At 51.2% G+C, this 14,931-nt stretch overlaps 1 protein-coding gene across 23 annotated transcripts in view; it reads left to right on the forward strand.

The window, feature by feature from the left end:
- Positions 1 to 14,931, forward strand: part of CACNA1B (calcium voltage-gated channel subunit alpha1 B) — a 244,247-nt gene that overhangs the window by 124,687 nt on the left and 104,629 nt on the right. For all 23 annotated transcript variants that reach the window (XR_009215330.1, XR_009215331.1, XR_009215329.1 and 20 more), the window contains 3 exons: positions 6,307 to 6,424; positions 9,543 to 9,610; positions 12,601 to 12,707. Coding sequence is in view for 19 of the 23 variants with exons in the window: in XM_058445703.1 (XP_058301686.1) it covers positions 6,307 to 6,424; positions 9,543 to 9,610; positions 12,601 to 12,707 (293 nt within the window). In the remaining 4 variants the exon portion in view is untranslated. The remainder of the gene's footprint in view (positions 1 to 6,306; positions 6,425 to 9,542; positions 9,611 to 12,600; positions 12,708 to 14,931) is intronic.

Consider the following 14,931-nt stretch of genomic DNA (forward strand, 5'->3'; position numbering starts at 1 on the left):
AAGTGGATTAAATTAGCTCAAGAAGAAATTTTGAAAACCTGGACATTTCATAACTATAAAATAAATTTAACTGATAGTCAAAGTTCTCTTCTTATCTTTCTGCCTCCTGCCTGGGGCCCAGTCATTATAAGGCGAGTTTCACCAAGCCTTTCAAGAAGAAATAATAACTATTTGACTCAAACAATTTCAGAGAAGGGATGAAATCATTTCATGAGGCTAGTACAACCTTGACACCAAAGCCATGCAAGGACAATTTAAGACAAAATGCAGACCAGAACGCAAGCTCCATGGGGCAGGGTCTTTGTTTTATCCACTGACCATCCTAAGCACCTGAATATCGCCCAACATGGCAGGCATGCTAATGTCTCCCCAGTGAAAGTAGATTCATTCAAATCTCATGACATAAAGCTGCCATAATATTCTTCTGTAATTAAAAAAATCTCTTTTTCCTATGTTATGACCCCCCTTTTGTGTTACAATTTTTATTTGTGCTTTTTTTCCCTTGGTCAGTCTTGCTATACAATTATCTACTTCATATGTCTCCTTAAAAATATGCTATTTACAGTCTTGTTATTTTGGTGTTTTTTTTATCTGCACCACAAATGTCTGCAAATAATCTAAAATCTATTAAAAAATCAAATCAGCTGCATATATTAAAAAAGAACCTCATAGCTAAACTGTGTTCATTCTAGTAATACAAGAAATACAAATAATACAAGAAATTGTCAGTATAATTCCTAATCTCTACAGGTTAAAAGAGAACATGTGTCATAGATGCAGAAAAGTGAAACATTGATAAAAATCAACTTTAATTCACGATAAAAAAAGTCATACTGAGAATTGACAGGAGTTTAAAAAAATCTGGTAAAGAGTATTTACAAAAACCCTACAACCAGGATGGGTGATAGCTAATGGGTATGAGTTTCTTTTTTTGAAGGGATGAAAATGTTCTAAAATAGACTGTGATAGTGGTGACACATATTTGTGAATATACTAAAAACTATTGTATACCCTTTAAATGGGCGAATTATATCCCAATAATCCTGTTATTTAAAAGAGACCATAGCAAGGATCATAGATAATAGTAAAAGATTAGAAGTATTGTTAAAAGAAAAATAAGGATGCCTACTATTCAATCAGTCGAAGCTAATGTAGTAAGAAAAAAGAAGTAAAAAGACAGGAAAGGGATATAAAAAAAACTATTATTATTTGCAAATGTGATTATTTACTATAGAAAATCCTAGATAATAGATATAATAAGAAAATTCATCAATATTGCTGAACATAGGATACATGTACAAAAATATAGCTTTTCTATATAATGACATTATTCAATTAGAAAATTCAATTTAAAAGAAAGGTCTCATTCACAGTAGTAACAAAACTTCCAGGTACCCAGAAATAAATCTAACTAAAATTATGCAAGACTTTTGTTGCAGTAATTACAAAATGTCATTCAAGGCCTTAAGGAGCTGAATGTGTGCAGAGAGATGTTTATAAGTGGGAAGCCTTAAAATGGTGAAGGTGTCAGTTCTCCCCAATTTAATTTATGAATCAGTGCAATCCTGATCCAAATTCCAATGGGACTGTTCTTGGAATTCAGCATATTGATTATATGGAAGAGTAAAAGTCCAAGAAAAGACAATTCAGGAAGAAGAAATTTGTCCTACCATATATCATGACTTTATAAAGCTGTGGTAATGAAAATAGTGCAGTATATGTAAAAATGGAATATCAAAAGAACAGACCAGAGAACCTGGAAACATTCCAAATATATATAGAAAGTTGGTTATATGAGAAAGATGTCATTGGAAATCAATGGAGGAAGGATGGACTATTCAAAAATTTGGGTCTGGGAAAATTGGCTTTCCATATTAAAAAAAATTGGATGATCATCTCCATGCATACACAAAACTTCAGTGGATTAGAAACCTAAATGTAAAAAATCAAACTTGAAAATGATTTAAAGATGATTTAAAGAGTAAGAGGCCAGGCATGGTGGCTCATGTCTGTAATCCCAGTGCTTTGGGAGGCTGAAGTGGGAGTATTGCTTGAGGCTCTTAAGTTCAAGATCAGCCTGGGCAACATAATGAGAGCCCATATTCAAAAAAAAAAAAAAAAAAATAGCTGATGGTGCACCCCTGCCGTCCCAGCTACGTGGGAGCCTGGGACAGGAGAATTACTTGAGGCCAGGAGTTTGAGGTTATAATGAGCTAGGATCGTGCCACTGCAGCCTGGGCAACAGAGCAAGACCCAATCTTTAGAAGAAAAGAAAGAAAAATATATATTATGAAAATATCTTTATGATCTTGGATGGAGAGGAATTTCTTTTCTTTTCTATTCTTTTTTGAAATGGAATCTAGCTCTGTTGCCCAGGCTAGAGTGCAGTGGTGCGATCTTGGTTCACTGTAACCTCTGCCTCCCAGGTTCAAGTGATTTTCCTGCCTCAGCCTCCCGAATAGCTGGGATTACAGGGACCTGCCACCATGCCCAGCTAATTTTTGTATTTTTAGTAGACAGGGTTTCACTGTGTTGGCCAGGCTGGTCTTGAACTCCTGACCTTGTGATCCGTCCACCTTGGCCTCCCAAAGTGCTGGGATTACAAACATGAGCCACTGCACCTGGCCCACATTTCTTTTTTTTAATGGAAATGGGGTCTTGCGATTGTGCCACTGCACTCCAGCCTTGGCAATAGAGCAACACCCCATCTCCAAATTTCTTTTTTTTTTAAATGGAGATGGGGTCTTGCTCTATTGCCAAGGCTGGAGTACAGTGGCATGATCATAGCTCACACAGCTGGCTCAAGTGGTCCTCCCGCCTCAGCCTTCTGAGTAGCTGGGACTACAGGTGTGCACTACCACACCTAGCTCATTAAAAAAATTTTTTTGTAGACAGGGTCTCTCTATGTTGCCCAGGCTGGTCTCTATCTCCAAAGTGTTGGGATTACAGGTGTGAGCCACCACTCCTGGCCGTGTGTGTGTGTAGTGAAAACATCTTTATGACCTTGGATGGAGAGGAATTTCTTAAGATGCAAAAAGCAGAAAACATAAAGGAACAGACTGATAAGACTGATATTTAATTACATTAAACTTTTTAAATACAAAAATAAAAGCAAACAGGAGACTAAAGATATTTACAATAGATAATGCAAATAGAGTATTAGTATCTACAAGAATACATAAGGAAGTCTCAAAAGTCAGTAAGAAAAAGATGAGTCATCAGAAACAGGAGCCGGAGGGGTTGAAAGGCAGGTCACAGAAGAGATCTAAGGGCCCCTGGGCAGGAGAAATGTTCAAACTCACTGGCTTGCCTTTTTTTTTTTTTTTTGTAGAAATGGGGTCCCACTATGTCGCCCAGGCTGGTGTTGAACTCCCGGGGTCAAGTGATCCTCCCACCGTGGCCTCCCAAAGCGCTGGGACTACAGACGTGAGCCACCACGCCTGGCCAGTGCTTTTAAGCCCTTTCACCTTTATCAGATTGGGAACTATCAAAGGGCGTGACAGTGCCATGGGTGGTGTGAGGATGTGATACAGAACCATCCTCTGCTGCTGGCGGGAATATGATTTGGGATAACCATTTTGGAAACATCTAGTGAAGTCTGCGAAGGTGTGCATAGCCTACATATCTGGCAGCTTCAGTTCTAGAGAAACTTCACATGTGCACAAGGGGACACGGCAGCAAAAACCCGGAAGCCACTAAAAGTACCTGTGAGAAGGAAAATGGGTAAATGGAAGGAAAACCGTGTGATGGTTTACACGAATATGTAGATTTATATGTATCAACATGGAGAGCCGGGTGCGGTGGCTCACGCCTGTAATCTCAGCACTGCGGGAGGCTGAGGGGGGCTGATTGCTTGAGCCCAGGGGTTCAAGACCAGCCTGGGCAACATGGCAAAACCCCATCTCTACTAAAAAAATACAAAAAATTAGCTGGGCATGGTGGCACCTGCCTGTGGACCCAGCTACTCGGGAGGCTGAGGTGTGAGGATTGATTGGGCCCAGAAGGCAGAGGTTGCAGTGAGCCAAGATCACACCACTGCACTCCAGCCTGGAGAACAAGACCCTGTCTCAGAAAAAAAAAAAAAAAAAAAAAAAAAAGAGTGGAGAAACCTCAAAGCTGTATTGTTGAATGAAAACAGCAAGTTGAAGAATGATGTGTAGTCTGGTACCTTCCTGTGCATGTTTAGCACATATGCAGTATTCTGTTTATACATACATGTATGTGTGTGATGTGTAGTGGAACCCTAAAGACTTGGATCCATTCATCCAACAAGGGACTACTATCCACAGTATACAAGGAACTCAAACAACTCAACAGCAAAAAAAAAACAAATAATCACACTTAAAAGTGGGCAAAGGCTCTGAATAGACATTTCTCAAAAGAAGACATACAAATGGCCAACAGATGTATGAAAAAATACTCAACATCACTAATCATCAGGCAAAGACAAATCCAAACCACAGTGAGGTATCATCTCACCCATTTGGGATGGCTATCATCAAAGACAAAATTAACAAATGCTGGCAAGGATATAGAGAGAAGGAAACTCTCCCACACTGTTGATGGGAATGTAAATTAGTCCAGCCACTCTGGGAAACAGTATGGAGGCTCCTCAAGAGGAGCCATACCACAAAAATCCCACTGCTGGCTGTTTATCCAAAGGAAAGGAAGTTGGAACATGGAAGCGGTGCCTGCCTCCTCATGCTTATGGCAGCACTATTCACAGTAGCAAAGATAAGGGATCAGCCTAAGTGCTTGTCAACAGATGAAAGGATACAGAAAATACGGTGTATATATATAACAGAACACTATTCAGCCACAAAAAGAATGAAATCCTGTCATTTGCAGCAACATGGATGGAAGTGGATGTCACTAAGTTAAGTGAAATAAGCCAGGCACAGAAAGACAAACTTCACATGTTCTGACTCAGATCTGAGAGCAAAAAAGCTGATCTGGAGGTAGAGGTTAGAATGATGGCTACCAGAAGGTGGGAAGGCTGTGGGAAGAGGGGATGAAGAGAGGCTGGTTAAGGGGTACAAACACAGTTAGATAGAAGGAGCGAGTCCAAGTGTTTGATAGCATGGTAGGGTGACTATAACTAACAATAATATATTGTCTATTTCAAAATAATCAGAAGAAAAGGTTTGAGATGTTCCCAACACAATGCTAAATGTTTGAGGTGATGGATATGCTGAATACCCTATTTGATCATTACACATTGTATGCATGTGTCAAAATACCACAAGTACCCTAAAATATGTAGAAATACTATGTATCGATTAAAAAAATTAAAAAACGGCCCGGTGCAGTGGCTCACGCCTGTAATCCCAGCACTTTGGGAGGCCGAGGTGGGCGGATCACGAGGTCAGGAGATCGAGACCATCCTGGCTAACACGGTGAAACCCCGTCTCTACTAAAAATACAAAAAATTAGCCAGGCAAGGTGGCGGGTGCCTGTAATCCCAGCTGCTTGGGAGGCTGAGGGAGGAGAATGGCGTGAACCCGGGAGGCAGAGCTTGCTGTGAGCCAAGATCGCGCCACTGCACTCCAGCCTGGACGACAGAGTAAGACTTCATGTCAAAAAAAAAAAAAAAAGGAAAATTTAAAAACACCCACAAATAAATAGAAAGTGAAAAAAGAAAAAAGACTTGGATCTTGGATCTGTGTCAGATCCCTGGTTGGAGTTGGTCTTGGGGAGGGGGACCTTTGCACATGGGGCAAAATTTCCATTTTGGGTGGGGGACACATGAGTGTTTATTATTTTATTTTCTTGTATGTTTCCAAAAATAAAAGTAGAAAAGAGACATGGCTACTAGGACAAGGGTTGCATTTAGCCGGGCAATGAGGCTGGACCCACCAAGTGGAGTGGCAAGAACTGAGAGCATAAGGCTCTGCTTCTGCTGGGTGGCCATGTGCAGCTCAGTCCCCTGTGAACCTTGGCTTCCTTAACTGCAGTGACGTGGATGGCGCTGCTTAGTCTCTCTATGCCTGAGCTCACTGCTGCCCTCCTCGGCTCTGCCCACCTTCTTCTCCCGTTGGGAGCTCCCTTTTCATTTCTGGCTGAAAACCTAGAGCATGTTAGTCTTCTAAGACCCAGTTCTGCAGCCATGTCCTTCTGGAAGCTTTTCTGGAGGACCCTGGGATGCCCAGACCTTCGGAGACAGCATCATCTAAAGACCTGGATGTGCGTGGGTGGACGTGGCAGTGTGCGTGGACGTGGCGGTGCACATGCACTCGTGGGTGGGGGTGCGTGTGTGTGGGGAAGGCAGCCACGGGGGCTTGCCCTGTGTTCTCTCCATCCTGGCAGATCCTGACGGGAGAGGACTGGAATGCAGTGATGTATCACGGGATCGAATCGCAAGGCGGCGTCAGCAAAGGCATGTTTTCATCCTTTTACTTCATTGTCCTGACGCTGTTCGGAAACTGTATCCTTCTGTGGGGCTGGGGCAGAGGGTGGTCAGTGCTTGGCCCTCCTCTTCCCCATGGCCGCCACGTGGATCCCTCCAGGAGGACTGGGGGCCATGGATGTGAGAGGTGCATTCTCAGAGTTGAGTGCAGATGGAGAACATTCTGCAGGTGGCCGGAGCGCAGGGGTCTGGAGGCTTTGGGATTCAGCTTGAGGGAGCATGAGCTGCTGCGTGTGGGGGTATCCAGAGGTGGGGGTGGGTGTGGCCAGCAGCAGGCTCAGGACGGACTCTGAGCAGCAGTCGGGGAGCCTCACGCTCTGGGCAGGTGGGTTTTTGTTTTCACTTTGATTTAATTGCGTACTTAGATTTTGGCACTGGGCTTTAAAAAGGAGCCCTTCCCCCTGCTGATACCATCCCTTTTGCAGAGAAATGTAAGGAAAGGTTTTCTGTGGAGGCTGTCAGTTGGGCTGTTTCAGGACCTTGAGTCAGAGGGTGAGTCTGTGGGGTCAGGGTGAGCCCAGCCGCCGGTGGTGAGCTCTGCCTCAGCCAGGGGCCATGATAGGGACAGGGCTGGGGCCAAGGAAGATCTGGAGGGAGAACTACAGTGTTTGTGGTATAGGCGAGGGTGAGGGCTATGACAGGCAGTGTGAGTGTGGGTCCCCCCTGTAGCTGAGGTGGGAAGTTCAGGCCTGGGAGAAGTGTCTTTGGTTCTCAAACTCATCTGGGCATCACAGTCCCCTGAGGGATGGTAAGCCTGGATTCCAGCCCTAGCCCAGGGTGTCAGAGGCAGTGGGGCTGGGCTGGGGCCTGAGAATGTGCATTCTCACAGGCTGCAGTGGGAGCCCATGTTTCTGGGCTGGGGACCCTACTTTGAGAACTGCTGTGACAGAACACCCCACAGGGCCCCAAGGAGCTGGAGACAATGTCTCACAGTCGACCTCCTAGCTCTGCTTCTCCCCCGACCTTCTCACACATGACGGCCATTCCACCCCGTCTGTCTGTCCTCGTGTCTGCCTCACTGGTGCCGGTGCCATCAGTGCCCTTGCGGACTTCACCTTCTTTCCTGTCTCCGTCTCCCTGGCTCCTCATTCCTTGCTCCGCCTCTCCTAGGCTGGCCCAGCAGGGGCTCCCTCTCTCAGCCTTGTTAGTCATGGGGTGGTCCTTAGGCTGCAGCTCAGGTCTTGGTCCCCAGAGTGGGGGATCCAGCCTTCCTGGAAAGCTGAGTGTGAGCCTAGGAGGGGCTCCAGAGAGCCTGAGGGGGCAGTGTCTGCTTTGGAGATGGGTGGCCCTGGGGCTGGCACTGGAGGCACCAAAGAAAGGCAGCCACCGTTGTCAGAGAGGGACAGAGGCCTCAGACAGGACAGCCGGTGTCCAGAAGGAGGTGCCTTTGCCTCAAGACAGAGCAGTGGCCAGTGGTTCGCCACAGCTGAGTCTGACCCTGACACTCAGGCCAGGCATGCTGGCCACGAGCATCCCCCTCCCTGTCCACTCAGCATCACTCCTGCTGGATCCCAAGGGGCATGGCCCTTGGTCCTGCTTTCTGGGCATGGAAAGGCCTCTGAGGGTGTCAGTGACTGTGGCTGGTGCCTGGAGGTGTCAGCCTGGCCTCAGTGTCCTGCCCTGTGGGCTCTGCTGGAGCTCTGCGTGGACTCGCCTGTGAGGCTCTGGCCTGGGGTATGCGCTCCCTTGACCCCCAGGGAGGGGGCACCTGTCCAGCCAGAGAGGGACCTGACCTGCCAGGGTCACTGCTGTTGGCCTCATACAGAGCCAGCTGCTACTCGGCCTGGCAGAGGCCAGTACCACAGGGAGAGTGGCTGTAGCCTGGGCAGGGGTGAGTCACAGGCCTGTGGTGAAACGGGCTCGATCACGTGGAGTGCAGGGTTCTAACGGAGGCAACTTCCTCTTGCCACAGATGCTGTGGCGCATTTGGCAGCATCTGAGTCACTTTTGGTTGTCAGCACTGATGGGGAGGGGCTGATGGCCTCAAGTGGACAGAGACCAGGGGTGCTGCCTGCCATCCCATAGAGGATTGCCCAGCCCCAAATGCCAGCAGGGCCCGGGCTGAGAAACCTGGAGTGATAAAATGGCCAGGAGGGCACCTCCAATGGCCAGGGTCTGGAGGGGCAGATCCAAGTCACAGCCGGGGTCCTGACTATGTCAGGGTGGTTCTGGGAAACCATGCAGGGGCAGGGAGGTGAGCGTTCAGGAAAAGGCAGCTTCCAGTGATGGGTGAAGAGTTCCTTTTGCAAAGAAAAACACCGTGACAGGACAAGGACCTCCAAGGAGGAGGCCGCACACCCCAGGTGGTGCCTGTGCTGGGACCTGTGGCAGGTGCTTCCCTCTGGGCCTTGGTTTCTTCATTTCTAAAAGGTGGGGCAGCACCTCACACTGGGCTCCTGGGAGGTCAGTTGAGGCAAGGTGCAGTCCCAGGAACCAGATCATGCCATCTCCCGTCTCCATGGCCTGACGTGAGTCTTGCGATCTGGATGGGGGATGCCGCAAGGAAGAGGCCCCAGGACACCATGTGGGAAAAGGAAATGGAAAGGAGGGGAAGGTAGCACTAGGCGGCATCTGTGGGCCTAGAGCTTGGGACCCAGCATGTGCTGGCCACAGGTGGATTTGCAAGCTTGTGGTTTGTCTGAGGTGGTCTCTGCTCACAGGACCCAGAAGGCAGTGGAGCCCCACCTGGAGCCTGTGGAGTAGGAGCTGTTTGTGGGGAGGCTTCTTGTACTGGCCGGGGCTTGGGGAGTTGGGAGCACAGCAGGCAGACCATGGGCCCTTGTTAGGAGGCAGAGGCAGATGGCTGCAGCACAGCCTCTGAGCTTTGCGCCTGCACAGTCAGCCCTAAAGAGCTGGGTTGGGGGAAGAGGCTCAGGTGGGCATTAGGGGAGGCTGGGTGGTGGGAGGCTGAGCAAAGGAGGGATTGGCAGAGAGGCTGGAGGTGAGGAGGGAACAGGGGGCTGGAGGGCCTAGTGGCTGGGCTGGAGTGCGTCTGGGGATGGGGCCTGGGGGAGCTGGTAGGTGCCAAGGGAAGGAGGCTGGAGGCTGGTTGGGATCTGGGGAGATGGGGGAAGCTGCAGTGTGACTGTGGGGCCATGTGGGACAGACGTTCCCCTCCTCAGCTGGACCCAACCAGACACTCTGCTGAATGTCTTTCTGGCCATCGCTGTGGACAACCTGGCCAACGCCCAAGAGCTGACCAAGGTAGGTGGGGACCGGGAGGGGCTGGTGTCAGCCCATGTCACTTGAATGTGGATGCAGCCAGGAGGAGTCTGGGTCCTGGGTTAGGGCCTCGTGTCCAGGAGCGTTGCCTTGGGTCCTGGCAGGCAGAGGCTGGTCTGTCACTCAGGGGCTGGAGGCTGGAGCTAAGGATGCAGGGAGAGCCAGAACCCTGAAGGCAGATGGACAGGCAGGCTCTCAGAGAAGCCAGCACCGGGAAGAACGGCCTGAACGGCAGGGTGTGCTGGGAGCAGGAGGGGCCTGAGCAGGAGGAGCAGCTGGTGGCCCTGTCCCAGCGCAGCTATGCCACAGTGGGACAGCTGCTGCTTCAGGCAGTGCCCAGCGGGTGCCATTTTAATATTCAGCTCATCCCTGAGCTTGGTGGGGGATGCGATTGTACATGTCTCCCTCTGTGATATCCCTCTGGATGACACAGCCCCCACCTGGTCATGCTTTCCTCAGCCCTGGACACTTGTAGTGTGGCCACCTGCCATCTCAGTCGAAGGCTTGTGTGTTGACTCAAGCCTTAGCTCCTGGTAGAGGTGGTGCTGCCTTCTGGTTTGGTGTGAACCACGCTGCAAACGTCCCACGTGCATGCTCTGCACGTCAGCATGTACCTGCGTGTCACCGTGTATGTGTCACTGTGTGCCCTCTTCTGCCTGTGCACCATCCCTGGACAGGTGTCTGCATGCACCTGTGCATGTCTAGGGGTCTGACACAGTTCCGTCACTCCAGTCCAGTGTCTCTCCATGCCTTCCCTGTTCCGGGGCTAAGAGAGGCAGGTTCAGGATTTCTGTCCGTGGGCAGCAGAGATGCAGGTGTGCCACAGAGCTTCTCCAAGAGTGAGTGCTGTGCAGGTGCCCCTGCTACCCCCAACCCAGCTCTCCAGGAGGGGCGTGGTCCATGTGGTGTGCCAGCTGCAGCCTGAGCCTCCCTTTGCTTCTGCTTAGCCTTCTTACTCCCACGCCTCCAGATCTGGGCCATGGCCATGCCTGGGGGCCCGGATTCCTCCCTGGCATGCTGGTTTCTGGCTTCTGTCCGTTCCTGTCTTCAGCTGGGCCGCTTGGGTTGGGGGAGCTCAAGCCCCCACAGTGCTCTCCTTGGTGCCGGGGTTGCCTTGGAGCCCGGGGCCCTAGCTATCCTGGGTGGGCTGCACTGGAACGCTGGGGCCCCACTGTCTCTTTTAAGTTCTGTCATGAAGGAGGATGCATGGAGGAAGCCATGTCCTTGGGGCCCTGTGTCCACATATGTGTACCCTCATTGGCGGCCCCCTTTTGTGTAACTGGCCTAATTTAGGAATTTCTTCTCTGAGAATCGGGGCCACTGGGGGCCTGTCTGTGTCTGGCTGTGGGCATTTTTCTGGGCTGATCAAGAGCCCCAAAGGTTATACTCCCACAAAAGTATTACAGCACTATGTACTTTTTGAAGCGAGGATAAACTTGAATTTGTTTTAGACCTTCCAGGGGACTTTAGAACACTCCCTGGAGTGACTGGCAAAGTCCCTGCCCCAGAGGGTGGGAAGCTGGATGGAGCCGGATCCGTGAGGAGGGACCTGGGTGTGGGTGTTTCACGCTGGGTCTGGCTTTGCCTCCTCTCTGGGCTTGAAGTTTGAAGGTCTCTTCTCTGTGGAGGGAAATTTGCAGGCAGCTAACAAGGGACTTAGTTTTTGCCAATGTTGTGCCCCGAAAGCAGATTCAAGGACATTTTGGGAACATTGGGAATGCTAGCTCCCAGGGGAGCCAGGTGGGTCTGGGCTTCAGGATTTTGAGGAAACAGTGGTGGCCCCAGCAGTCCAGATGGACGACATGGAAGTCATAGCTTCCATTCTGAGGCCTGTGGTCTCAGCCCAGAACTATTGATCCGGAACCCAGGTGCCAAGCACGTTGGTCTTGTTTAGTGACTTAGGGTCAGGGCCAGAGGGGGCAGAGGAAACTGCACCTGCCTGCACATGGGCACATGCCCAGCCCTGAGGGCAGGAGCCATGTGAAGTTGAGGGCCAGGCACTGCAAGTGGTCACCCAGGAGTGGGGGAGACAGGGAGAGGCTTCTCACAGCCACAGCTGGGGACATGGGGACAGACATGGTCTGCTGGCTCCAAGTAGAAAAGCTCAAAGGTGGTGCGTAGCCCCACCGGACACCCTCCTGGTAGCAGTGCTTATGGGCAGTGCTGGGTCAGGACTTAGCCACGGGTGCAGAGCCTCTTGCCCTTGCTCTTGGCTTTGCTCAAGTGTGACAGATGCTCCTGGGGGGACAGGTGGGACAAAAGAAGGGACAGATTTGCATTTCAGTGGGCAAGTTTGAGGTGCCATGGTACAGACAAGCTGAAGGCCAGGCGTGGTAGCTCACACCTGTACTCCCAGCACTTTGGGAAGCTGAGGTGGGAGGGTCACTTGAGCCTGGGAGTTCAAGAAAAATTAAATAAAAAAAAATTAGCCAGGCATGATGACACGTGCTTGGAGTCCCAGCTGCGTGAGAGGCTGAGGTGAGAGGATCACTTAAGCCTAGGAGGTTGAGGCTGCAGTGAGCTGAGATTGCGCCACTGCCCTCCAGCTTGGGTGACAGAGCAAGACCATGTCCCCCCCCCCCAAAAAAATAACAAAAAACAAAACAAACAAATGGAAATATCCAGGCAGTGGCTGGGTACCTGGGTTAGAGCTCAGAATAAGGTCAGGATAGCACAGAGGTGAGGCCGTCGCCTCCAGGGAGACGGCACAAGCAAGAGGGCACTGAGGAAGGAATCCCAGCGACCATTACCTTTGAGTCATAGACACAGAAGGGGAGGCCATGGAGAGCACCAGAGACAGCTCCTGTGGAACGGGTCGTTGGGGGCCACATTCACTCCGGGGTTGGCTGCCTGTCTCCACTGGATAGAGAGCAGCACTGTGTATTTTTTGAGGCCCTTGGAGGAAGAGCTGATGGTGTTAGAGTGGCTATAGCACTGTGAGGGGAACTGGACATTTCTCTTTGCTCAAACAGGATGAAGAGGAGATGGAAGAAGCAGCCAATCAGAAGCTTGCTCTGCAAAAGGCCAAAGAAGTGGCCGAAGTCAGCCCCATGTCTGCCGCGAACATCTCCATCGCTGCGTAAGGCTCCTGGGAGCGGATTGTGGGGTGGCAGTGGGGCTGCTGCAGGGTCCCATGGCTGGGCCCTCCCCAGGGCACCCCTTCCAGAGGCTTCCTCAGAGGGCCCCGGCCTTGGCCGGTGAGGACACAGCCCCTCCTCGGAACTGGGATGAGAGCCCAGGGGCTCCAGGGCTTTTTCTCAGTATGAGCAGGGCCTTGTCAATGCCATGATATTCACTCCCTGGATGGCCTCAAGGTGGCTCCGGGCCCCTCCCCAGGCAACTGTGTATCAGTTAGGGGAGGGAGTCAGTAAGTTAATTTTATGCACAGCTTTTCAGAAATTTATTTTATGAGCCAAGAGATTCTAGGTGATACCTGAGCAGTCCGAGAGACTTACTGCAGTTTCCAAAAATATCTCAGCAAGTGTTTGGTACTGGGATGGATGTTAGAGGAAGTTATTCTGGCGAAAACTGTATTCCACAGAAGCACATTTGGAGGTGTTAGGGGCTTTAGAGTTTGGGCAAAGTGTCCAGCCCAGGGCCAAAGGCTGCACTGAGCCGAGCTGTGGGGAGGTCAGTCCCTGGGAAGGGAGGCAGGAAAGTCTGGCCCATGGCCTGGTCACAGGGTGGGCCACAAGAGTGCAGAGATGCCCCTACTGGGAGGTTGTTCTCTAGGCCCAGCTGAATTTAGCTCTGGAGCCGCCAGCTCCGTCTGGCTGCATGCCCACCCCCCACACCTCCCATTCCCCGTGCTGATGGGCAGGCCCCAGCTCTTCAGCCGGCCACCCGCCCTGCTGTGAACACGGAGCACAGGGCCGGGTGCACCCACAGGTACATCTGTAGTGACGTGTGTCTGCACTGCTGGGTAAGCATGCTGGCATGTGGATGAGTGTGCTAGGTATGTGTGTGTGACATGTCTGCACTGCTGGGTAAGCATGCTGGCATGTGGATGAGTGTGCTGGGTACGTGTGTGTGCACTTGAGAGTTGCACAGTGAGCATGTATGTGAGTGCATGTGCTGAGTGTGTGCACACCCATACCAGCCCTGATCCTGCCTGGAGGACACCAGAAAGATGGTGTTTGCGGAGGGCCTATCTCTAAGCCTAGCAGAAAATGCTGGTCTTTGGGGCAGAAGCCGCTAGAAGAGGCTGCAGCCCGCCGGGGACTCAGGCAGGGATGAGAGGGGCCTGCAGGGGAACTTGGCAGCTGTGGACACGGTGGCCATCACACAGAAGACTGCTGAGGGCTCAGTCCTCAGTTGTTTAATTTTGATCTTTCATTGTCTTGGCCAATTCGGTTATTTGGTCCGTTAGTTATTTAGTCCACTTAGTTTGGTTACTTGGTCCGGGGGTTGCTGCCAGGGCTGTGTGAGCTCTGCAGGTGGGTGGTCTGCAGTAGAGGGGGCGAGTGGTGTGTTCAGCCCCTGGCCTTGCACAGGCCTCGTGTTGGTCTCCTGAGGACTTGCCTTCTCTGCTGTTCCTGGAGGCGAGCACTTGTCCCTCGACCCCTGCTGCCTGCCGGCCCTGCCTCCTCCTGGGGGTATGGGAGGGTCTCCACTCCCATCTGGCCTGAGACCTTGCAGAAGAGGCTGCCAGGTCCCTGGCAGTCATGGAGCTTGAGGCAGGCTGCCTGAAAAGGAGGCTAGACACTCTTCCTTATCTGCTGCCCTGTCCTGGTTTGGAGACACTGCTATGCAGAAACAAGGCAGTAGACTGGCATCCTTGGGCACAGGGTACATCGACACCACCTGTTGGCCTGAGCACCACCCTGATTCCTATGCGAGGAAAGAGCTTCTTTTCTCCCGGGGGACCCCTAGGTGTTCTGCCTCACGGTGGGTCTGGAGCCAGGTGTCAGCTCCGGTGCCAGCATCCTCCACTCAAGCAGGCTGCAGCCCTCACACGTGGCAAGGGGCGGCCGGCCCAAGCTAGCCCGAGGCGTCCAGGTGTCAGCCCCCATGGTCCCTGCCTGGGGTACAGCTGTGGGCCCTCATCCTCTGTGGCATGTCCTCAGCCCACCGGTTGGACATGACAGCCAGTCTGATTTCCGCCACAAGAGACCCTGCAGGAGTCAACCTTGAGGGGTTTCCTTCCAGGAGGGCCCTGCACCTGGCGAGGCCTGGCCCTGCTGCTGCTGTTTGCATGCCTGTGTTGTGCTGAGACCTCCGAGGGCTGAAAGCTGTCTGTCATCTGTCCTCGTCTGCTTCTTGTTCTCCTGGTGGGACGAGCAGCACTGCCTCCTGCCCTGCTC

The sequence above is a fragment of the Hylobates moloch genome, unplaced genomic scaffold, assembly GCF_009828535.3.
Source record: "Hylobates moloch isolate HMO894 unplaced genomic scaffold, HMol_V3 SCAFFOLD_10, whole genome shotgun sequence".
In the NCBI taxonomy this organism is placed as follows: Eukaryota; Metazoa; Chordata; class Mammalia; order Primates; family Hylobatidae; genus Hylobates; species Hylobates moloch.